The 23,750-nt window shown below is 46.7% G+C and overlaps 2 protein-coding genes across 2 annotated transcripts in view; one reads left to right on the plus strand and one right to left on the minus strand.

Moving 5' to 3' along the window:
• Positions 1–8,636, minus strand: part of TIMP3 (TIMP metallopeptidase inhibitor 3) — a 57,751-nt gene extending 49,115 nt beyond the window's left edge. The window contains exon 1 of the mRNA XM_025882044.2: positions 8,208–8,636. Within this exon, the coding sequence (XP_025737829.1) occupies positions 8,208–8,328 (121 nt within the window). The 5' untranslated portion in view covers positions 8,329–8,636. The remainder of the gene's footprint in view (positions 1–8,207) is intronic.
• SYN3 (synapsin III) overlaps positions 1–23,750 on the plus strand; it is a 445,616-nt gene that overhangs the window by 209,199 nt on the left and 212,667 nt on the right. The gene's annotated exons all lie outside the window — the stretch shown is intronic.

A 23,750-nucleotide genomic window follows, 5' to 3' on the forward strand; every position in this document is an offset into this window, starting at 1 on the left:
TTTACCTTGGGCTCCCTGAGGCCAAATCTCACAGCTCTCCTTCCTTCTCTACCCACACAAACAGCCAGGTGGCTGCAGGCCTGGGGATACTTAGCATCTCTCCTCTCTGTGCTATGAATGCCACTGTTAGATGATATGATTTACATGAACATAAATCAGAACTGGGTGTTGGGCAGCATGGAGTATTCCTTCTGTGGCAGCCAAACCATCCTGGGCTCACAGATGCCTATAAATGAATCAGGACATTTTCTCTAGGCCCCCTCCCCTTCTCTAGACACTAATTTTTTAGCAACTGAGCAAAAACTTCTCTTCATTCCACTACGGCTGTGATGGACACCTTGTGACCTCCTGTCAAACTCTATTTAGTGAGTCCCTTTAGCTAGAATCAGTGCATGCTTGTCTACTCCAGCCCGTCAGAGATTAATACAGGAAGACAAACACCCGAACCCATGTCACCTCCTCTGGAAGGGTATGCAACTTAACCAGGACATGTTGGTTACCTGCTAGCTCCACCAGCCCGTTCCTAGCGCTGTGTGTAAGCAGAAAGATGGCAAGAGTCATAAATGTGTGGGCCTGCCCACACGGAGGAGGGATGGTGAACTGGTGTAAAACTAAAGAACGACTTTCAGAGGAGTGAAGAACAGTGATCTACCAAGGGTCTATGAGCTGTCTTCGGCACTTCAGTCAGCCAACCCAAGTCATACAATAAACCATCCAATAACCCATGAGTAACTTCTCAGGCTTAAGAAGACACCAAGTTTCATTGCTTTTGGCTGCAATTAGTTTGTGTATTAGCTGATTATGTCAGAAAAAATGGCTATTATCAGCCATTATAAATATATTTTAACTGGCTTTCATGGAAAAATCATTGACGTGCAAATTTTTCCCAACATCGAGAGAAAATTAATAAAAGTAGCCCTCAGCATTGAAAAGACTGGTTCAGTGGAAGGAGCACCACGATAGAGATTAGAAATAGGGTTTAAGGCTCGGTTTCGTTAGAATCACACGGCAATAAAATTGGGGGCGGCCGGGGAGGCCAGAGCTGGAGAGGCTGACTATGGAAGAAAATCAAAGAGAAGCATACTAAGGGGAACGCTGGGAGTCAGGAGTCAAAAAAACAATGTGGAGGAAGTTGCAAAAGGGGTAGCATCTTCCAGGGCTAAAGAGTCCTAGCCCTTGGTCTATCCTGATTGGGAACACAACTTTTGGATAGACGAAACAAGTGTAGATTCTATTTCTTTGAGGTGTGGCCTTGGACAAGCAATTTTACCCCTCTAGCCTCAGATCACTCACCAGGCAGCTGGGATGGGTCATATCTACCTCACAGGGTGACAGGCAAGCAAGGATTTTGGTACGGTGCCTGAAGCACAGTAAATACACCTGAGGGAAAGGTAGTTATCATTTTTGGTGACCCCTGCTGGAGTGGCATTTAGAAATCTCCAGCCTTGTTTCTCTGGGAGTATGAATGGAGCTTTATGGGCCAAAGATGGGACCTGACTGATGAAGTAATGCAGACAGCAGAGTAGGTGCTTCCTCTCTCAGAGGGGTTAGACGTGTCCCTTTGGGTAGAATACAGCCCTTAGGTCTCTCCCAGCCCAAAAATGACCCACTCTGGGAATTTCCCATGCAGCTTTGGAGAATTTGCGTTTCACTAAAGATAGTATTTTTCAGCATGTTCAAAATGTGGGCACGGCGTGACTATTCTTCTACACCAATGCCAGGGAGGTGGGCAGGGAAATGAGACCTGAAGAATGGGAAGTTGATGAGGGCATTCAAAACCTGGGGACAGCATTGGGCCAAGACCCAGACGGAGAATCTGAACAGCAGTAGCTGGACGGGCTAGTGATGAGAGGATAATGAAGAAGGAGGCAGGGATCAGACTGGTCCTCATTAGAACCATTTTATGACACTTCATCCCAAGAGTTCAATGAAGGGTTTTAATCAGGACAGTGAAATTCTCTCTTAAACCAGCCCTTCTAGCTCCCATAATGACCCCAGCATCTTTCTTGGCTAGAACCCACCATGCGTTCCTCTCCACAGTCCATCTCCATTCCCCATGGCCTCCCACCATTCCCATCCAAGCACCATCCAAAGGCAACAACAAGGGCAGTAGGGAAACAAAGGGATGAGTCCCCTCACTGTCACCATAAGTCTGGGTAGGGCCAGTCAACAAGGGGACATCTTTGAGTCAGCAAATAAAAACCTGCGCACAAGTCTTCAACATACAGCCACATGTGCCTAAACCTGAGCTCATGGCAAACCCCAAAGTCAGGCAACTTAAGGTAATGAAAGACCCCTTGCTTACTATGAAAGTAAAAAAAAAGAAAACTATCTTCAACCGAATGATTCCCAAACTGCATCAAGTCAAGAGCCATGGCTTTCCGGGCACTCAAGCCTCTCTCTCCCCCTATAAAAATACTCCCATCAGCTTAATCTAAGTGGCTCTAATTTTGCTCCCTTTTGGAGGGACAAAAGGATTAGCAACAAGAAAAAACCTCAGAAAATCGAGAAAAATTATAAACTGTTTTCCCTTTTGAGAGGGGCACGGAAGTCTCTCCAGCACAGGGTTCTAATGGTCCCTCCATTCCTTCATGTTGCACATCCAAAAAGAACTATATGAACAGAGCCACTCTGGAGGGCAAACTGGCAGGTGCTGTTAAAATGTAAAATACACCTACTTATGTCCAGTAATTCCAGTTGTATATTTGCTATGAAGAAATATTTGCACACGTGAACAAGAGAATTAGACAACTGTTTATAGCAGTGCTCTTTGTAAACAGGAAAAGCTGTTAGAAACCTAGACACCTATCAATAGAGAAATGGCTAAATACATTCTATACTTACAGGGATACATATTATAGTAAAATAATTGTATAGAGTAATATATAATATTATATAATATAAGGCAGTTAACATCTAGTATAGCAGCTGATTATATTTTAGAACCAGCCTGCCAGGTTTTAAATACAGGCTCTGCTATAATCTTGAACAAGTTATCTAATTTTTCTAAGCCTCAGTTTCCTCATCTGTAAAGTGGGGATGACAGTAGCACGCTTGCTTCATAGGACTATTGAGAGAATTAAATGAGTTAATGCATGTTAACTATTTAGAATGGTACCTGGCACGTAATAACCACTCTATACCTGTTAGCTTTTTTAAAATTATAATCTCCTGGAATACTATACATAGAATGAAGTGGATATATATGTGTACTAATGGAGAACAAGCCCTAATACACATTGTTCAGTTACAAAAAGCAGAATGCTATATGTTGTATTCCACTATTTATGGTATTCTATCATTCATGAGTCTAAGGGAAAAACTACTATAAATTTCCCTTGGGTACCTATGTATGTAAATGCATAGGGAGAAAAGGACCTGGAGAAAAAGCTAGAATTAGAGGAAGTGGTCAAAAAGGATGTTCGCCCTATTGAATTTTAGGTGGGTGATAGATAGATAGATAGATAGATAGATAGATAGATAGATAGATAGATAGATAGACAGATGATGGATGGATACACATGGACACACAGTTACACACGTGAACGTAGAATATATACTTAGAATACTTGTGATTTTTAAAATGTGGAGAAAACTTAAAGGGCCAAGGTGTTGCAAATTATTATTCGCCTTTTATAAATGAGGAAACCAAAGCTTAAAGACATCCAGTAACGTGCCTAAGTGCACACCACCAACAGGCCCCGGGGGAAGGATTTAAGCCCAGTTCTGCCCGCCCCACAGCCTTTCCACCACCCCACACTGCCTCTCAAGGCCACCCAGGAGTTGACAATGACAAAAGCTAGAAGAAGGGGCCTCCTTGTCCATACTGGCTGGAATGGTAAAAGCCAAATGCAATGGAGAATTGTGTTGTTGTTTTTGTTTTTAATTAATGAACCTGTTGGAATGTGCCATTCAGCAGTGGAGCTGAATGGTTCCTGCTGTTCCTGCAAAACAAACAAAAGTCCCTCCACCCAAGCCACTTCTGTGGCCACTTTTCTAGCCTTATCTATCCAGGGATTTTGAAAGGGACACAGAACTGTGGGAGAGGCACCTTCTCCAGCCAGCTGGGACCCAGTCTCCGGTCTTCCTGCCACCACACCAGCCATCTACATAGACTGGGCATCTTGCAGTGGGCAGCCCCAACTCATCCCCATCTAGAAGGGGAAGAGTCTTGAAGCCCAAGATGTCTTGTCTCCATTAGCTTTACTTCTCCCTGGGTCTCAGTGCAATAAACTGAGTCATTATTTTACTGTGACTTGGTGGTTTTGAGGGTCTCTTTCAGTTCTATTAGCCAAAGAACATTAGAAATTTTCCTTTATTTTTCTCTCTTTATGCCCTAAACTAATAATAATAATTGTTATTATTATTATTATTATTTCTCCCTTCCATAGGATGATATTTACTTAAAACCCCAGGTCATTTTGGCTCTCTTCATATTTCTAACGAAAACTTTCCCAAATTAATAAGTAAAGCATTCTTCGAATGTTACCCTTCCATTCCCTTTCATTCCAAGGAAGGGTCGTTTGCCTTAGAATGTCAAGGGTAAATGAAAGTCAAAAAGCTTTGAAGAACGGCATAACTAAGAACAAATTCACCTTACCATTTAGTAGCTGGGTGACCTTGGGCTAGTACAACCTCTCCTAGACTTGATGTTTTCCATGTGGAAAAAATGGGTGTTGATACCGACTCTGAAGGTTGCTGGGTGGATGAAGGACAAGGGATCTGTGAAGTGCTTGCGCCCAGTAGGAGTCTGAGAGCTGTCCCTTCCCTCCTATGTAGAGCAGCTCTCCTCTTTCCAGGGTTCTCAAGATTCAGACAGCCTGGGTCCCCTCCCCAAGTGGCTGGCTCCTCTCTGAAGTCTGATCCTTTTTATTTTCCTTTGGTCACAAACCCCAGTGTGGAGTGTAAGTGTGTGTGTGTGTGTGTGTGTGTGTGTGTGTGTGTGTGTGTGTGGGAATGGGTCTGGCTTCTTTGAAAATGGCTTCTTTGCTAAAACCACAACCTCAGATCTGATACTGAAAGAATCTGCTGGCACTGGTCCCTGTCAAAACAATTCGGAGATATCCAGAGACTGTCCTCCAGGGCTGGCAGCGGGCCCCCAAGCTGAGCCTCACTCTTGGATTCCCAACAGGCTCAGGAGGCAGGCCCCCAACACTCCATGGCACAGCCCCATTCCTCTATGCAAAGGAGGCTGGAGAGAAGGGCTTAGCATTCTGGAGCAAAATTCTCTCTCTCTGCTGCCTGCCTGCCTCCTGCAGAAACCACACACACACACACACACACACACACACACACACACACACACACACACTCACACTCACACACACACACACACACACCAATTTTCAGAAGGCTCTTGGCATTGCCCAACCCTTCCTGAGCTGGACAGAGCTGCTAGAGCAGGGTCTACCCAGCCAAGGCTGCCTCCTTCATTCCCAGCCCCCTCCCTTCCCTCCTCCAGAGTCAAGGTTTTGTCAGGAGTTTCAGGGGCACTGACTGGTGGGGAGGGGGCCGCAGACATCCTGGCTGCTGCCAAGTCCTTTTCGTTCCCCCACAGTATGTTTTATAAGCCGGCATGTAGTTTATTCTTCTCCTAAACACTTCACTAGGGTGCAGGGCCTGGAGTTGCCATAGAAACACCTTTTAACTCCTCCCCACCCAGAAAGCAGTGCCAATGCCCAGGGTCAGGGGAGGGGGGGAGAAAGGCAAAAAGAGACACCTATGGATGAGGAGAAAGGAGAGGGAAGGCCATGGGGGTTCTTTAGACAGGGCCAAGTCAGGCATACAGTGCCCTTTGCCCAGCAACATGGCACTCAGCCACGAAGAGAAAACAGCCAGGAAATTTCTGGAAGAGGAAGCTGGTGATCTGGCTTGAGCATCTTTAACGGGCTACAGCATTGATTGGTGGGGTCGTAAGGGTCAAGGAGAATGGGGAGCTCCTGCACATTTCCTTCAGGGAGAGGACCGGCAGAGTTTCAACCCAGACTGGACACCAGAAAGGCTCTGTCAGCAAGGAAAACTGGGAGCCACCTACTGGACACCAGCGGGGTACTGTAAGGCAGCGAGGTCAACAAGCAAGCAGCCCACATCCACACCTCCCATTTTTTAAAAGCATTATCTCATCCCTGCCACTAGTGCAGTGCACCAAACCCAGGCAGAACAGTTTTGGATTGGTGCCAGTGTACCGAAAATTTTTTTTGTTTCCTTTTTATTTTTGCTACGGGTACTGGTTCTGGTCTTTGGGTACTTCCTAGTAACTTAGCTTTTCTCTGGGCAGTTTATCGAGGGCGGGGATTTGTTGAATCAATCCGGAGAAATTGCAAGAAACTCTGCATCAGCCCAGACCCAAGGCAGGAAACCTAAGAGTCAATCAGTGCAACCATTAAAAGCAGGGTCTCCTTACTGCTGTTTCCACTGTTCTCTGGTGAACTTCCAGGGTGAAGACCCAAAAGCCAAGGGCAAGGGGGAGTCATGAGGTCTCCCTCCCCCCACACACCAAAAAATCCAAGCGAACACACCCAAGCCATTGTCCGGCAGAAGAGGGTGCCCTGACTCCACCTGTCAGCCTCCTGGCCTCCTCACCAAGCAAAACCAGAGCCCAGCAGCAGCAGCAGCTCCCGGCACTACTCAGGTGGCAGTGTCACAAGGGGGGTGAGGAGGGACAGGCCAAGTGGAATTGGGGTAGGAGCAGTCAGGGGAGAAGGAAGAAAACCTTCCGGGCCTCAGGCAGCCCAAAAGAATCCTTCAGGCAATCCACAAACCAAGGGGCCAGCCAGATTCCCCCGGGAAAGGGAAGGGTGCACAGCACGGGCCCCAGGAAACCTCCAACAAGGGTGACCCCGGGTCACATAAACACCCACGCCTGCCAACTGAACTGACCTTCTGGTCACCACAGCCACCTCCCTGACTTCTCCTAGGCTCAGCAGGGCCCACCAGCAGCGCCCCTCCCGACTTCAGCTGCCTCCCCTGCCAGGCTCCTGTCTCCTCCCCCTCCTCCCCTACAGCACACTTGTGGAGGCCCTCACCCAGGACCCAGTGGAAAATTTTCCTTCTTCTTTATGACTTAAAACACACACGCTCCATTCTTCACCTCTGAATCGACACAGGCGGAGGGCAGCTAGACCGTGCCCCACCCCAGCCCCAGTACAAGTGTGTGTATACACACACACACACACACACACACACTCACACAGCAGGGGCCACTGGACTTGCATGCTTTCTGAGCTGGAAATAAGAGGAGAGATGTTTTCGAGCTGCTACTCCACCTCTGGCCATCCAAACACCAGTGTCCCGAACACTCCCAAACAAGTTCTCCCAGGACACTTGCAAGGCCCCGGATAAAAACTGGTTCTACCTCTTGCTGAGTCTCTAATCAAGACACTAAGTCCAGTTTGGAATTGTCACCATGATGTGACCCTTGGCATCTTTCTTCTTTTGGTGACAAATCTGTTTTCCATTGCTCATTCTCCCCCTCCCCACACACATTCAAGGAAGAAAAATAGCCTTCCTGTGATTTCTCACAGCTATGTGCTAAGTGATCCCTCACACACGCCACCTCCTGCTTGCTATCAACACTCTCAAATACGGTTCCTCCGGGAGAGGGTCAACCCCACAGCTTTCTTCTCATTTCCCCCCTTACATGCACTCACACTTGGCAGTCCAAGAAGCTTCTTTAGCCCTTGCCTGGGAAGTGGGAGGCTGGGTTAGGTCTCAACGAAAAGAATGAACTTCATGGGTGCAGGCGAAAATGCAAACTCAGAAAAGTTCAAGATTCTCCTGCAACTTTTGTGCACATGGATGGCAACTTTTTTAAAAAACTACTGAACATCCCAGTACTTTAGTTAGTTGGCATTCCAAGTTTTGGGAACCCTTTCCCACCCTTTTCTCCCCCAGCCCTTCCTCTGGTGATAGTGAAAGGGGAAATTTTCTAGATGTCAAAAGGACCATTAGGGACCTCAGGCCCTAAAAGGAGAGCAAAGGTTGCAAGGGGTTCACTCAGCCACTGTGGATTTTCTCTGCAGGGCATCTGCCCCTTCAGCTATGCCAGATCCTCCGACCGGAGAAACTGAGTTTCGTCACCCCACCCCAAGCTCAGGCAGAGAAAAGGAATGGGGCTCGCCATGCCACCCGGAGCTGCGCCCCAGGCCGGGCTGCAACGCGAGAGCGGGCACCGCGGGGGCTCTGGCGGGGACATCCGGAGCGCTTACCGATGTCAGAGTTGCAGAAGGCGTCCTGGGGGTGGCTGGGCGAGCATGTGCACGCCTCGGCGCCCCAGTCCCCCAGGCTCCAGCTGCCCAGGAGCACGACTAGCCCGAGCCAGGGAGTCATTGCCGCTGCCGCCGCTGAGGCTGCTACTCGCCTCTCCAAAGTTGTCGTGCGCGCCGCTGGAGGGGCCGCTGCAGCCCGAGCTTGCCTGCCCGGCCGTGCGGGACAACTTTGGCCTCGGGCGTGCTGCCCTGGGAGTGCCCAGCGGGACGGGATGGGGCGCAGCGAGGTTGCCTCGGTGCGGGCGCACGACTCTGCGGGCCGCGGGTCTCTCCGGGCGAAGGAGCGGGAGCTCGGGCGGAGCAGGAGGAGCCGAAGGAGGAGAAGCCGTCTGACCGCCCGCCCGCTGCCCGCTCTGCGCGCTGCCGGGCTGCCGAGTGATATAGTGCGGGTCCCCCGGGCACCCCCTCTCGGGCACTCGGGGCCCGCCCCCTGCGACCAATGGCAGAGCCGCATTACCTCATCGGCCCTCCGAAAGGGGCGGGGCCGGGGGCGCGGGCCGACGGGGCGGGGCCGGCCCGGACAGTTCAGATCCTTATAGGGAATAATGCGGCTGTGGGCACCGGAATGGGTGAACCGGAATGCGCCTGGGACCAGCGCTTGCCGAGTGGCCCCCGGAGCGGCGCTCCCGTGCCCCACCTCGCCAGTACCCTGACCACACACCCACCCTTCTCTCTGAGCACTTCTGACCCAAACCAGAATCAACTGCCACCCGCCACAGCACCAGCCCGTCTCGGGTCACAGGCCTGGTGGAAAGGCTAGGTCCTGGTGCCCCTGACTGCGCCTGGTGGAAAGGCTAGGGGAAAAGACTAACTCTCCACCTTCTCTGGAAAGAGCTGGGTCAGAGGGGAAAGGACCAACTGACAACCTACACACCCAACCCCGACTTTCTGGATGTGAGGACGCCATCTGCCCTTTGGAGCAGGCTACGATGGACTGTTGTTTCCCGGGGCTCACCCAGACTAAACTGTGAAGTCATTCAACAAACACTGTTCTGGATGTTGGAATGAGCAAAACAAAGCCCTTGCTTCCATGAAAGTTGCGGGCAGTGTGCCTTCACTGGTGAATTCAGTGAATTCACCAATACACCAGGTAATTTTCTGTGGTGATAGTACCATGAAGAAACAAAACTTAGTAATGGGTTAGAAATCACTGGGGCGGGGGGCGGTCACTGCTTTCCATGGGATAGTGAGAGAAGGTCTCTCTAAGGAGGTGACATTCTAGCTGAAAGGTGAACAAGGAGAAGGAGCAGGGGGAAATCTGGGAGGAGAGAACACCAGTCCGGGAGAACAGCAAGTGGAGAGGCCTTGAGCTTACTTGAAAACCAGTGAGTAGAAAGGGCAGGAGGAAATGGTGACCCCACCAAGGCCAGACAAGTCTCCATCCTTCAGCAAAGAATTTGGGGGTGAATTGATCCAAAACTGGGGTAACTTACACCAGATTCTGGAGAACTATCCAGGATCTTAGACTACTAGCTATAATGGGTAATTGCTAATAACTAATACTAGGACTATCCTTATTATTAAATAACAGCTTGATTCTGCCTTATGGTTTCCATGCCACACCTCATTATATCTCACAAAAATCTTTTCGATAGGAAAAACACAAAGTACTATTCACACTTTCCAGATGAGGAAACTGGCACAGAAAGGTGACATGACTTGGCAAGCAGCCAGGAACTCCATTCACTCTTTTGCACGGGAAGAAAGATTTTATTTCCCTGGACTTCAGCAGTAATTAGCTGTCAGCGTGCAGATGCCCTTTTGCAGCTGGAGTCCTCTGTCTTTCTATTCTTGTGTCACTCTCCCTTTCTCTCCTAACTCATCCTGTTTAGAAAGAGACTTGAATGTTTTGGCTATAGAAATGCAGAAAGTTTGGAACAAAATACTCCTTAGAAATCCAAGTTCAACTCTTCCTCAGAAACTCTATTTACACCTCAGAGAAGTGACACTGGGATGGCAGAAGCAAAAAATTTCATTGAAAATGGTTATTTCCAAGAACATTTTTTAAACTCCTTTGCCCCTCCCCCTTAAGAATTGTAGCTATAAGGAAGGAATCAAGTTTCCACATTTTTCTGCCCTATCCCCTTCCCAACTTTTCAGCCCCTTTCTACCTTAATTCTAACTATAGCCTGGCCCAGATAGATCTTTCCCTCTTCCAATGTTTACTTCAGCACTTAGCTCACTGTTTCATGGAATATAATTGTATCATTTCCCCAACCACACTCGAAATACTTTGAGACCTGAGATATATGGCCATCCCACTTTTTTAGCCCTCTGAATACAAAATAGGGTCCCAGGAGACTTGGATGTGGGTATGGCCAGCAGCCCATAGAGTCTGGAACAATGGACACTCCAGAGGCCACTTCAAGGATCCAGGTTGAAGGAGGGCATACTTGGTGGGATTTGAGAGTTTGCTTATCCTTGCATGGTGCCAGTCATGTGGAAGGTTTTATAAGCCTTTCCAGACCAAGTCCACTTTGGATAAGCATCTTATGTGATAAAGGCCCTCTCTTCTCTTTTTTTCTTTTCACTCTATCCTTCTATCCAAAATGCCAATATTTTCTTCAAGGGAAGGCTTGCCCAGAACAGGAGTATCAGGCAGGTAACTTTTGCTGAACCTCAAGCAGCAGGTTCCTTATAGAAAGCATCCAAAGCATTTGATTATGGCAACTACTTAATTTTGTAAGCACCAAGAGTAATCTGATTGTTTTTCCAACTGAAAGGTAATGAAATTGCCTTTTGGTTTATTTCCTCTCGCTCCCCATCCTAAGCTGGTCCATGAAGCATCTTTGGAGTTTAGCTTCCCTTACCCAGTTGGGAAGTTCTCCCTTATATCTAACTCTAGGGGACTCCCCTGTGCCCATGAGAATTCAACCTGGTCCTCACCTTGAGGAAGAGAAAGAATAAGCTCCATGAATCCTTGTGAAGGAGAGGACCCCACTGTCAAGGTCAGCCCCTCCAGCAAGCAGACCTCACAGGCATCAGTCTGGATGTCGTGGTGTCCTTCGACTTAATAATATGTAAGAATTGCTTTTTCAAGACGATTTTATAAGCTAGTTGGAGCAGACCTGCGACTAATGATAAGAATGACTACACCAGCTCTCCTACCTTCTCCTGACAGCTAAGCACACGGATAGATTTGTAAACCAGTTCAGAAGAACTGCAGAGTTTGAAAATCTCTCTGGGCTATCCTCAAACCTCCCAGGCTGCCCTGATATCCCCTTTCCCGGAACTTTTCTAGGGAAGATGAGTCCGTGTCCACCCCCTTCATATCAAGTTACAGGATGCCGGAATCTATGAGAAGTCTCTCATAGACATTTAGAGGTCCTCTAAAAGGACTTCAGGGACTACCCATACTCATTTTATAGGTGGGAAAGATAAGGTTCATACAGGTGAGAAAATTACCTCTCACCGTCAGCTCGTGGCTGAGCCAGGATTGCTTTGCAGCTGCCTGATTCCGTACCTGGATCTCTCCCACACACTCATGGACCTCAGTCCCCGCAGCCACAGTGCATGACCTAATGCTTGTACCCTAGTCATGGAAACTCCAGCCACTCGTGCTCCTGAATTTGCATGTCAGATCTGCAGATGAGTTTGTTTCAGAGTCTCTTTGTTCAGTGTATAACACATGGACAGTCCTGACTGCCCCCTGCCCTCACTAAAAGGTTCTCCATCATGATAATAATCACCTCTGAGCCAATCAGAACAAATACCATTCTGTTCTCCTCAGAGGTTTATCTCCTGTGTGTTTATTTTTCCCTTAATAAATTATTATTTCATACTTTTTGAAAACATTCCAAACACATTACTTCAAAGAAATGCATGAAACTTTATTTCTGGGGGACAAAGAGAGGCTCAGGTGGGGAGAAAAAGCAAAAGACCTGAGATTGGTTCCAAATGCTGCAGAAGAAGAGTTGTGTGTGTGGCCAAGTCATCTCACCTGTCCAGACCTCAATTTCTGTGTTTATTAGAGGAAAGCTATAACTTAATGGTCTCCAAGCCCCCACCTTGCCTCAAAAAGTCTTAGGATTCCATGGGAAACTCTCAAGGACACGGAAAGGAAGATAGATCTTGCCCTTTAAACAGGTTTGAGACAAATCGAATGTGCCCAAGACTGAAGCACATCCATCAATCTCTCAATCAACACTTACTGAGTTCCTATTTTGTTCTCTCTGTTCTCTCCTTGAAAACAAAGATTGTGATGGTGAAATGTTAGGAGAGACTGAAGCTCTTGTTTCTGATAGAGCCCTGTTTAAATTACTTGTTCATCTGTCCGTTTTCTTCTTGGGTCATAAGCACTAAAAGGTCGGGAAGTATGTCTTTTATTGTCTCTATATCTTATTTTCAAAATTCATTGAACTCCTATTGCAGTTTAAATGCAGCCTCCTCCAGAAAGCCTTCTCTAATGAATTACCCTCCCCAGTCTTCATCAATCACCTGCAGTGTATTCCCACAGCACCCTGTGCTCCTTTCTTTCATACCACTTAGCTGACAAAAATGTGATTGTTTATCCATCGGTTTCCCTTCCTGGATAGAGGAAGCCCCTTGAACACAGTGTTGGTAACAAAGAAGTCAGCAAGTATTGGTTGAATGAGTCAAATTGATTGGTCCAACCAACCCCTTCCCACTATTCAGATAGGCAGGTGGTAGCTCCTTGGAGAGCTCACAGAGCCCTATCCCTCTGGCAGGTGCTAGGGGGCGCTATAAGCCAGAGAACACCCTTTCCCTCAGCCTGCGGTGTCGGCCAGTCGCACTGAGAGAAGGCAGGAGAGGCAGTTCCACACTAGTCACCCACTTTGAGTGGGTGAATCTAACCCCTCCCGTCTGCAGTGGCCACAGAGCTGTCAGTCAGCATCCCGTCTGGGTCCACAGCTGCCCAGCTCCTCCAGCCCCGAGCTGGCCCCATGTCAACCGAAGGGGAGACATGCTCTCAGGTAGCTACATACTTGTGAATCATGGGTTTGGGGGGATCAGGGAGATCTGGGAACACAGCAGACAATGCTGTGATCCCACTCTTTCAGGGCAGAGCTGGTCTCTGGAAATTAAACCAGGAGAAGGTGCTGACAAGACATGTGTCAGTTCTGTTGCCTCATAGGGAAACACCTCTTTTCTTCCCTTCCCTTTCCCCTCTAGACCCTAGCTGCAGTGCCTTCCCCCAAACCCACAGTCCTCATCTGAAAGTCATTACATTCAAAATAGCCTTTTCCAAGCAACAGACAGCCCTGGTCCACCCATCACCATGAGCCCTGGCCAGACTCAGTGGGGTTGCTGCCCAGCCCGGGGAATTATGAACCTGAGATGGTAAGCACTTCTGGTTCTCTGTGTGTCTGGCACCAGCAGGGAGTAAACACCTTTTCTCACTTCCATCTGGAGCCAATTTCATGGCAGTAAAATTGCACAGCGTCTCTCGCCCCAGCTCCCCACTAGTCCTGCCATGGAGTGAAGACCCCTCAGTAAGAGTCTCCGGCTGCATTCACCTGAATCCTGGGCTTTTCACATTTCCTTCTACCCCCAAGGTACTCCCAGGGATTTGTAAGCCAGAAAACACATGTGTGCTGTAGAGACATGTTGTGCCCCATGTTTTCTGGTGGTGAGAGATGGGAAACAGAGTTACTATTTCAGCTCTTGCTTTTTAAAAAGTTTTTTTAATTAATTAATTAATCATTTACTTTTGACTATGTGCTCAGTTAACTATTTCTGTGAGTGGTAATATTAAGTGGAGGGAGACCTTCTCTTCCTCGACCCTGTCTTAATGTCTTCCTTATGCTGGTGGAGTTCATGTGTTTCTCCTTTAAAAATGAGTAGCTGCTTTGTGGTTTCTTTGAAGGTTGCACGTGCAGCTTTGCAGAGAAGACACATGTGAGTGTCTCTGCTGGGTGCTCTTAGGGCTTGGGAGGGAATGGGATGGACGGTATGGCCAGTCTCCTATCCATGGGGCTGGAGATTCTGTTTCTGGCAAGGCACTTGAGCTCTCCTCAAGAGAACCTGCTGGAACTGAAACTGACCTGTCCTGTGTGATGGGGATGGTCCAAAGAGCATTTGATACTATCGGCCACATCCTTCTTCAAACTTGGCTGCTGAAACTCCAGTCTCTTTGGGTTTTCAATTTCCACCTCTCCAACTGTACCTTCTCAGTCTTCTTGGCAGACTCTTTGGACTTTTCTTGTCACTAAAATGTAGGTGTTTCCCAGTATTCTGTCCCTGGCTGCCTTCTCTTCCCTTTTAGCCTCCAACTCTCCCTGGCTTATTCTCTTCCCTGGTTCTAGCTACTGCTCTGCTGTGTGCGCAGGAATGGCACTGTAAGCAGCACTATCTCTCCAAGCTCCAGTCTACAGCCAGCTTTCCCTTGGATAATTCCACCTGGAAGTCCCCTCACCTCCTCAGACTCCAGTGTCTTTCCCCTGATGCGGTGTTACCCATCCCCACCAAGGGCACCAACTTTCACCAAGTCCTATAGATTATCACTCCACACATCTCTTCTTACCCTCCCTTTTCTCCCCATTCCCACCATTTCTGCCTTGGTTCAGGCCCATGTCGATTCTTTCCTGACAATTTCAATAGTCACATAACTGGTCACCCTGTCCAGAGTCTTTCTCTGTCAAATGCAACTTTTGCCCTGCTGCTCATGTAAAGTTTTTCAGGTATAAATCTGAAATCATGCTGTCCTTTGCTTAAAATGATTCATTTGTCCTCCATGGCTTTCTGAACAAAGGCTTAAACTCCAAAGAAAGGCATATGAGGCCCTGTTCTGTGATCTGGCTCTTCCCAGAGCCCCACCTTAGGGGCCATTGCCATAGAATCCAATGTGATTGCTACACCTGTAGTTATGCAACAGTTGGCCCTGTCCTAGCTTATCTCTCCAAACCTATGCCCTCGTTCCCATCTTCTAACCCAACATGAAGTTCCAGCTGTCAAGTTCCTCCCTCTGAGGCTTATTCACACTATACTCTTTGCCTGGAATCCACCCTCCACCCTACTTCTCATCTGTAAGGATTCTCTTATCTTTCAGGATTCAGCTAGAGTCACCACCTCGTGGATGTTTTCCTGAGCCTCTCTCTTCCTCAACAGAATTGACCTCCCCTCCTTGGCCTCTCTCCCCTCATTCCTTTCCCACACACACCATACACTCCAGATTTCTACCCAGTGCTTCCCACACGCTGTTGCCCCCAGTGGTTGATAGGTCTTTCTGTCCTCTAGACAGCATTTTGAAAGCCTAGCACAGAATCTGCACATCATAGGCACTTACCAAATACTGAAAGAATAAATTTACCGATGAATGGCAGGGAAAAAAAGAGGGAGGTGATCAGAGTATTACCTTCACAAATCCACCATTACAGAGGTTCTAGAATCTAGCTTCTTAAGTCAAGAAACTCCTCTAGGTTCGGTTCCCAGACTTGATCAGTTCCAGGGGATACTATGATTCATAAGAGACCGGCAAGCCAACCACAATTCCATTGTCTTTGCTTCCAATGAAATATTTAATTGTCAAATAGGTTAGGGCACTCATATCAATGTGACCCCCATATTTTCCTCCTTAGAATCAGAGGACTTTGTGTGAGGCTAGTTTCTCATCAGAAGGTTGCTTTGTTGTGTATGGAGTCAGAATACAGGGATTGAGGTCATTGTAAGAAGGGTTTTTCAGCTGAGATACTATAGAATTCTCCTTACTGAACTCAGGTGAAGGCTTTGCCATGGGAGTGACAATGTTCAAGAGCCCCTCTTGCTGGAAGGTGAAAATGCCGGACACACATTGCCAACTTTGGACTCTTTGGTCTTCCCATTTCTCTGCTCCAAACTTGCCACTCTTCCCTTCTTTCACCCAGACTTTTTCTGCACTGGGAATATTACAATCCATTTGGTTTCTGTGTTTTAGATTATAGTCTTTCAGGTCAACTAGTTTGGGTTCTAGGTTTCTAATGCTCCCCTTACTCTATCTCGATTTGCTACCACAGATGGCCATGTACATGTGTGGTGTGTGAATTTATGGCTTCAGAGCTCAGAAGACAAATAGCCTTCTTTCCAAGTTGTGGGTGGACTCTTCATTATCATTGCTCCGCCGACTCTATTTCTCTCACAACTTGTTTGTCACAGTGTGATTATCAGCTCTTTGGGGGAAAGGAACAGGATTCTCTCCTTTCATCCCTGCTTCCTCCAGATATTCCCCAGACACTAAGTGTATCCACTGCTCCATGCTAGACACTGGAGATCTAACAGTGAACAAGGCACAGACCTGCCCTCAAGGAGTTCCCAGTGTCGTGGGAGAGAAAGACGTGAAAACAAGAGTGGGTGGTACAGACTACAACAGGAGGATCAAATGTGCTGTGAGATTACAGCACCGGATCACCCATCACCCAACGAGGGAATGGGAAGGTGTTTGGGAACCCATATGATGGTAAGAGCTAGGAGAGAACTATAGGTCACCAATCCAACCCTCTCATTTTACAGATATAGAAAAAGGCCCAGAATGTGTTGTGATGTGCACTGGGTGTTATATGTAACTAATGAATCATTGAACACTACATCAAAAACTAATGATGTACTATACAGTGGCTAACTGAACATAATAAAAAAAAAGAAAAGAAAAAGGCTCAGAGAGGTCACACAGGATTTTTATATGGTCACACAGGATTAATCAGACCCTTTAGTACTTCATCATCTTCCCATCAATCCAGGCTTCTCTAATTGAGTGAAATAATTATTTTGCTGCCATGTAATATGCATCAGCTGTAGAATGGTAAGCTGAAAAAGGTTTCTAAGACAAGAAAAAGGGAAAGGGACTCACATTAGTTGAGTACCAACTATGGACAAGTCATTTCCAATAGAGTATTTTCTTCAAGCTTCATAACCCTTGATAATAGGTATTATTTTATGTCTGTTTTTGGTTAAGAAAACTGAGGCAAAAACAATAACTCAAAAAAATATATGCACTCCTGTGTTCACTGCCACATTATTTACAACAGCCAAGATGTGGAAACAACCTAAGTGTCCATTGAAGGATGAATGGATAAATTAATTGTTATACACACACACACACACACACATGCGCGCGCGCGCGAATATTATTCAGCCATAAAAAAGAAAGAAATCTTGCCATTTGCAGCAACATGGATGGACCCCAAGGGTATTGTGCTGAGTGAAACAAGTCAGAGAAAGACACATACCATATGATCTCTCTTATAAGTGAGATTTAAAAGCAAACAAACAAAACAAAAAACCAGCTCATTGATACAGGAAATGGGACATAGATACTGGGTGAGGGGGTGGGAAAAATGGGGGAAGGGGGTCAAAAGGTAAAAGAAAAAACAGAAAACTGAGGCACAAAGAAGTTAAGTTGCCTGTTCAATTTCTTACAAGCAAGATAGAGGCAGAGCTGTGATTCAGACCCAGGGATCTCTTTCCAAACCAATGCTATTTCTAGAACCTGAAAATCACTATACCCTCAGGGTCATCAGAACATTGGAAGTGCTAATGATTTCCTCTTTGTCCTCTGGGTTCTCTTTGAGGGCTCAGAGCTCTTGATCATTGTTGGAACCAAGCAGAGGGAGTCACAGTACCTTCCACTGAGGGCTGGAGAGGGGTGAGGTGAGAAGCATCTCTTGTTTTGTCTGGTTAGCAGTGGAGAGAAGGCAGGAGCAATCACAGAGCAGGCAATTTCTGGGGGTGTAGGTGTGCCCTTTCTTACTCAGAATTTGGATGGATGCCACAGAACATTACATTTGTATTACAAAGAAGGGGCCCCGAATCCAGAAGCAAGCTGATAGAATACTGCTCAGTACATTTTTAACAGCCATTGAATATGGCTTCATAGCCTCTTAAAATTTCAAGCATGAGATTGAGGCAATGTACCGGGTTTTTCTTCCAGTTCTGCCACACACAATATCTGGGTGACTGTAAGTAAATCAATGAACCCCCTTTCTTCAAATGTAAAACCAAGGGTTGGACTTTATGATCTCTCAAAACTTCTCAGTGGAGTATTTTGGAAGGACACTGACAAAGGGGTCAACGACCAAGGCCTGTGACATCAGTAAAACTGGGTTTCCATCCTTCACTTTTCACCGTGACCTTGAACAAGTTCCTTAACCTCTCTGAGCCTCAGATGTCTGGTGGTAAAATTCATACCTCATAGGATTTTCATGAGGATCAATGAGGTGTGGTGAGTAAGGCACTTGGCACAGTGCCTGCCACATGATAAATTCTCGCTGAGAATCTACATGCACCAGGGTGTGACCCTACAGGTGTAGGGGTAAATGAGGCCTCTGCCTTCAAGCAACCTGTAGTCTAGTGATCTGTGTTGATTAAGGATGAGCATATTCCCATATCCCCTGTGACTATGTAAGTAATACCCAAAGAAGGGATGGGATAAAGGGAAGAAGAAAAGAAAACAAACAAACAAAAAATGGTAATAATAGTGTATTCTTACAGAGTACCTACTGGGTGCCATGTGTTCTCCTAAGCAGTCTGCGTCTATTAATTCATAGCAAAAACTGTGAGGTAGATGGAATTATCCTCACCATCCCTGTTTTCTTCAGATACGGAAACAAAGGTACGGAGAGCTTGTATAACTTGCTCAAGGCGACATGGTCACGGTGCTGCAGTGCTGGGCTTCGAAGCCAGAGCAGTCTGGCCCAAGAGCCCATGCTCTTAACCACCCCGCTAGCCTGCCTTTTCCTGGGGAAGGTGAGCACGCAGAAAGTAGCAGGGATACAAAATGGCAGACGCCAGTGGGTCTTCTTTCCCAGAACGCCTCGTACCCACAGATCAAGGGGTGTGAGAACATGAATCAGATGTGGCCCCGATCGGAAGAGACACTTAGTAGGGCAGGGAGCACCTCCGCAGGCCCTCCTGGAGAATAATACTCAGTGGGTTCAGTGTGATTTCCAGCCCTCAGGATGAGCACTGAGGCTGGTGAATCAGAACACTTGTTCAAGTCCCCATCTTGTCCATTTACCAGGTTTCTCTCTATTTATACTCTATCAAGGGAAAACAAACATCTAATTCACAGAGGTATTTTCAAGGGTTAATTAATAAATAACACTGAGCACTTATTATGTGCCAGGCCCTGTTCTATGTACCTGACAGATATAAATCTATTTAACTTCCACAACTCTAAGCCGTAGGGGCTGTTATTATCATGCCCATTTTACAGAAAGGAAAGCCGAGGCACAGAGAGGTTCAGCAACTTAGCCAAGACCACACAATTAATAAGTAGTGGAACCAGAATTTGAAGTTTAGAGTCCAATGCTGTGCATCTCATCACCTCTCTGTACTCCGATGAATGGTTGAAAACATTTTGTAAACACTAAATGGTATTGTTGCTCTGTTCTCATATCCATGTCTTAGGTCTTTGTTCTGCTGTTTCCTTGCCCTGGAGTGCCTTTCCTCCTCTCACCTGGCTATCTCTTACTTGTCCGGAGGGCTGAAAAGCGGGCTTCGAAGCACCCACAGGCGTGAGAGAACCAGCTCACACTGGCTATGAGAGCCTGGTTGTTAGATTTCCTGGAATTTTTCGAGTTGGTAGTTAAACACAGCCATTATTAAAAATTTCATTATATCAACTTATAATCAAATTATGTTAAAAATGTGGTAATGAATACTTAAAACTCATAACTTCCTAATTATTTCATGACATTATACTCTCATCTGTGGTCTTGAGGCTATGTCCAGCTATTGTGTCTGTGTGGTGGAAGTATTGTGTCATGGTGGGCTGCTACCAGGGACATGCCGCTGGTAACTTAAAATTGGCCATGATGGGAGTATTTGTACCACAGCAATTGGCAGATGCTACAAATCAGGCTTTTTGTCCTGGAGAGCTGGTTGGTAAATATTCACACGCACGCCGCTGCCGTTTCTTAACTGTGTGATCTTGGACAAGTAATCTATCTGTGCCTCAATTTTTCCATCTAATAAAATAACGACAGCATTAGTGTCTATCTCACAGAGTTGTGAGGAATAAACAAGATGATACGTGGAAAGGATTTAGCAGAATGCCTGGCACAGAGTCAGCCATCAATGAATGGCTACTGTCAGTATTAATATTAAGACAATATTATTATTAAGCATCATCTCCTACAAGTTGCCTTTCCTTCCACCCAAGCTGGGTGCCACCCATCAAGGATGAACTCTGACTTGGTATTCACTACACTACTTTGGGATTGTCCATTTCAGTGGCATTTTCCCTCTTTAGTAAGTGAGCTAATGACAGGGGCGAATTGAGTTTTCTCCTTTGAGCACTTAGCCCAATGCCTGACACTCAGTAGGTCCTCCATAAAACTGTTAGATTAAATTATTAGTGAAGGGAGAGTTCAGAAGTACTGAAAAAGATCACTGAAAATCAGAATTAGGAAACTTGGAAGCTTCTCTAATCACATCACAAACTTTTAAGAAATTCTTCACATCTCAGCATTACTGGAATATTCTGTTTAGGGTTCATGCCTTGGGAGTACCTTCTAATGAGGTCATTTTGGAATTTTAAAAACTAAAAGCCCCCTGACTTGGTGCCCAGACAGAACCACCACACGCTGAACTCTGTTTTATAACAAAGCTCTCAGTGTATATGCTATAGAGCCCTTATGATAGTCTTAACGTGTCAAGTAGGGATATGACCAGTAACTTTCCAAACCGCTTAAAGGTAGCTGGAACTGCCTCTGCCTCAAGTATTTAGAGAAAAAAGATACTGATGTCATATCAACAAACTCTGAAAGAGATTGCACATACCTGGAGTGCTTTTCAAGACCTGGGAGCCAGTGATTGGAGGCAATTTCAGGGGGAAAGAAGGGGAGAGGCTGAAGGCATGTTGAAAAATCATTTTTTGTCTGTTGTTCCTTTGTATGAACTGGTTGCTGGCTTATGCAACGCCCAGTAATTAAAATGGCTGGAATGCTTTGCATTTTTACAGCAACATGAAGGCGGCTTGGAGGCCTAGAGCTAGAGCCAGATGGAGGGGGGCCCAGTGATCCTACCCTGGCTGCCCCTTGGCCTGGCAGAGGTGGCTGGCATCTGCCTGGGGGTGGAGGATGTGACAGGGAGGAGGGAGGAAGTCAGTGCAGCTAGGAGCAGCTCCCACTACTCTCCCCCTCCTCTGGGCAGGTGCATCCAGATGCACCGCCTTGAATGAAGATATGCACAGACCACCCACCTTCTAGAAGTCTATAATGATTAGTGGTGCTCCCTAGGAATGATAAGCAATGATAAAGCTATCCTTTATTAAATATCTACACTCTGCCAGGTCCCATACTAATAGCATCTCATATATTACCTGCCTTCACACACACAGAAAAATCAGATGTCATTCTTCTGCTTAAAACTCTTTATAGATCCCTAGTGCATTTAAAATGAATTCCAAATGCCTCACCCTTTCATACCCAGTGTGCTGTAGTCCCTGCTCTCACTGCCCTTGTATCCCCCACTCTCCCTCGAGTTTACCGTGCTCCCGCCATGCTGGGAACATCCTTTTACCAAGCTGAGCTCTGTCCCTGCTCCAGGGGTGCCCTGCCTCCTCCCTAGGCCTTCCCCGTGTCTTGCCAACACCAGCTCCTTCTTTTTCAGCTTCCGGCTCAGATGTTTGTCACCTTCTCGGAAATGTCTGCCATGGCCGAAGTAGCACAACCATCCCCAGTCACTCATGGCTCCCATCATCCCATTTTTCAGATTTATTTTTTTCAGTACTTATCACTATCTGGAAAAACTTTGTTTATATGTTTATTCATTGTCTTTTCCAACTAGAATGGAGGTTCCTTGAGGGTGGGTCCCATATCAGTCTTGTTCACTGCTGTAACGTAACTCCTAGATCAATGTTTAGCCAGTATCTATCAAGATGATGGATCTTTGCAACAGTTCAGCAAGCTAGATGTCATTGTCCTCACCTTCCAGATGCAAAAACTGAAGCTCAAGGAGATTAAGTCATTTGTCCAAGGTCATCTCCTAGGAACTGATGTCACCAAGGTTTGCCAAATCCAAAATCCATGTTTTGGGATAAGTATGCACAACCTTCCCCCATGGACATCTACTTTAGAAAATAGTGGAAAGATGGTGTCTGTATTTCAAGAGAAGGAACCAGGACTCAAGGCTAACTATTAGCCCTTTAGTCGTATAATGATGGTGGCCCCAAGAGATCAGAATGTAAGTTCTTGATGGGAACCCACGATACTGGTGTTCTAATCTAAGTCCTGCCACCTGTGTGACTTTGGATGAGCTCATTATCCTCTCTGGGTACTATTTGGCATGTGCAGAGAGTTCCTGCTTCTGCTTCCCCAGGGGACAGTTACATGACAGTGTTTGAAGGCCCAGCACTCCAGCGTCTCTCTCCCGCCCTGGGATGGCGAGGCTGGCGTGCCCATGGATCACTGGAGTGGAAGTCATAGACCTTGGGGGAAGGACCCTCGCTGTCCCTGACCGTGGGCATGTGCCTGCCTGGGGGTAACTTCAAGAATAAGCAGCTGGATCGAGAAGCTGGCTTTTAAAGCCTTCAGGGGTGTTGGAGGATGGGCAGACATGGCTAACTGAGGATGTCACCACTGCTCCTATCACTGTTCAAGCACAGCGTCCCTGAGAAAACCTCACTGCCCCGCCTGGCCTTTTAAGCCTCAGGGTCTGCCCCAGCCTCCCTCCCACTCCGACTTCGTTCTCCCTAAACAAGATCTGTACCTTCCTCATCGTGACACAGGTTGCATCTTCTTCCCACCATTGGCTTTTTCAAAAGCATTCTATTTTGATATAATTCCAGCTCACAGAAAGGTTGCAAGAATAGTTCAAAGAATTACCAGAGACCTTTCAACCAGATTCCCCAAGTGTTAACATATACTGCATTTCCTCTTTACCTCCTTCACTTCTCCCTCCCCCCCTTCACACACACACACACACACACACACACACACACACACACACACACACACACACAACTTAAGAGTAAGCTGTAGAGATGATGCCTCTTTACCTCTAAATATTTCGGTGTCCATTCTCTAAATGCAAGGGCGCTATCAACTTTGAAGTCCAGAGCAAGTCAGCCCCTGGAAGTCAGCCCCTGGAAGTCAGCCCCTGGGGCTTGTATTCCAAACCTCAACTCTGTTACTAACTGTATGCATTTATGCAGAAGATTTCACTTCTCAGGACTTCAGCTTCCTGATCTATAAATGGGGGACACTAAAAGCACCTAACTCATAAGGCCAATGGGAGAATTCATGAGATACCCCATTTTGAGGGCTCAGCACTGTGCTTGGAACATGAAAGTAAAAGTGCACAGTAAGTAAATGGGGTGGTGTTCTGCTAGAATGCTTTGGTTTTTTCTTCTTTGAAGTTGTTTAGATTCCTTGGATTTCTCCTTCTTCTTCAGGCCAGTTCTCATAAAAATAGCAAGACAGGTGCTGTCATTGATTCACTCCTTATTTACTGAGCACCCGTGCTGGGTCTGACCCTGCTCTGGGTACTGAGATACAACAGCAAACAAGACAGGTGCAGTCCCTGGCCTTCGAGCCCATATTTGCGTGG

Source organism: Callorhinus ursinus, unplaced genomic scaffold, assembly GCF_003265705.2.
Source record: "Callorhinus ursinus isolate GAN/ISIS: 27379988/994484 unplaced genomic scaffold, GSC_fseal_2.0 scaffold14, whole genome shotgun sequence".
NCBI classification, from domain to species: domain Eukaryota; kingdom Metazoa; phylum Chordata; class Mammalia; order Carnivora; family Otariidae; genus Callorhinus; species Callorhinus ursinus.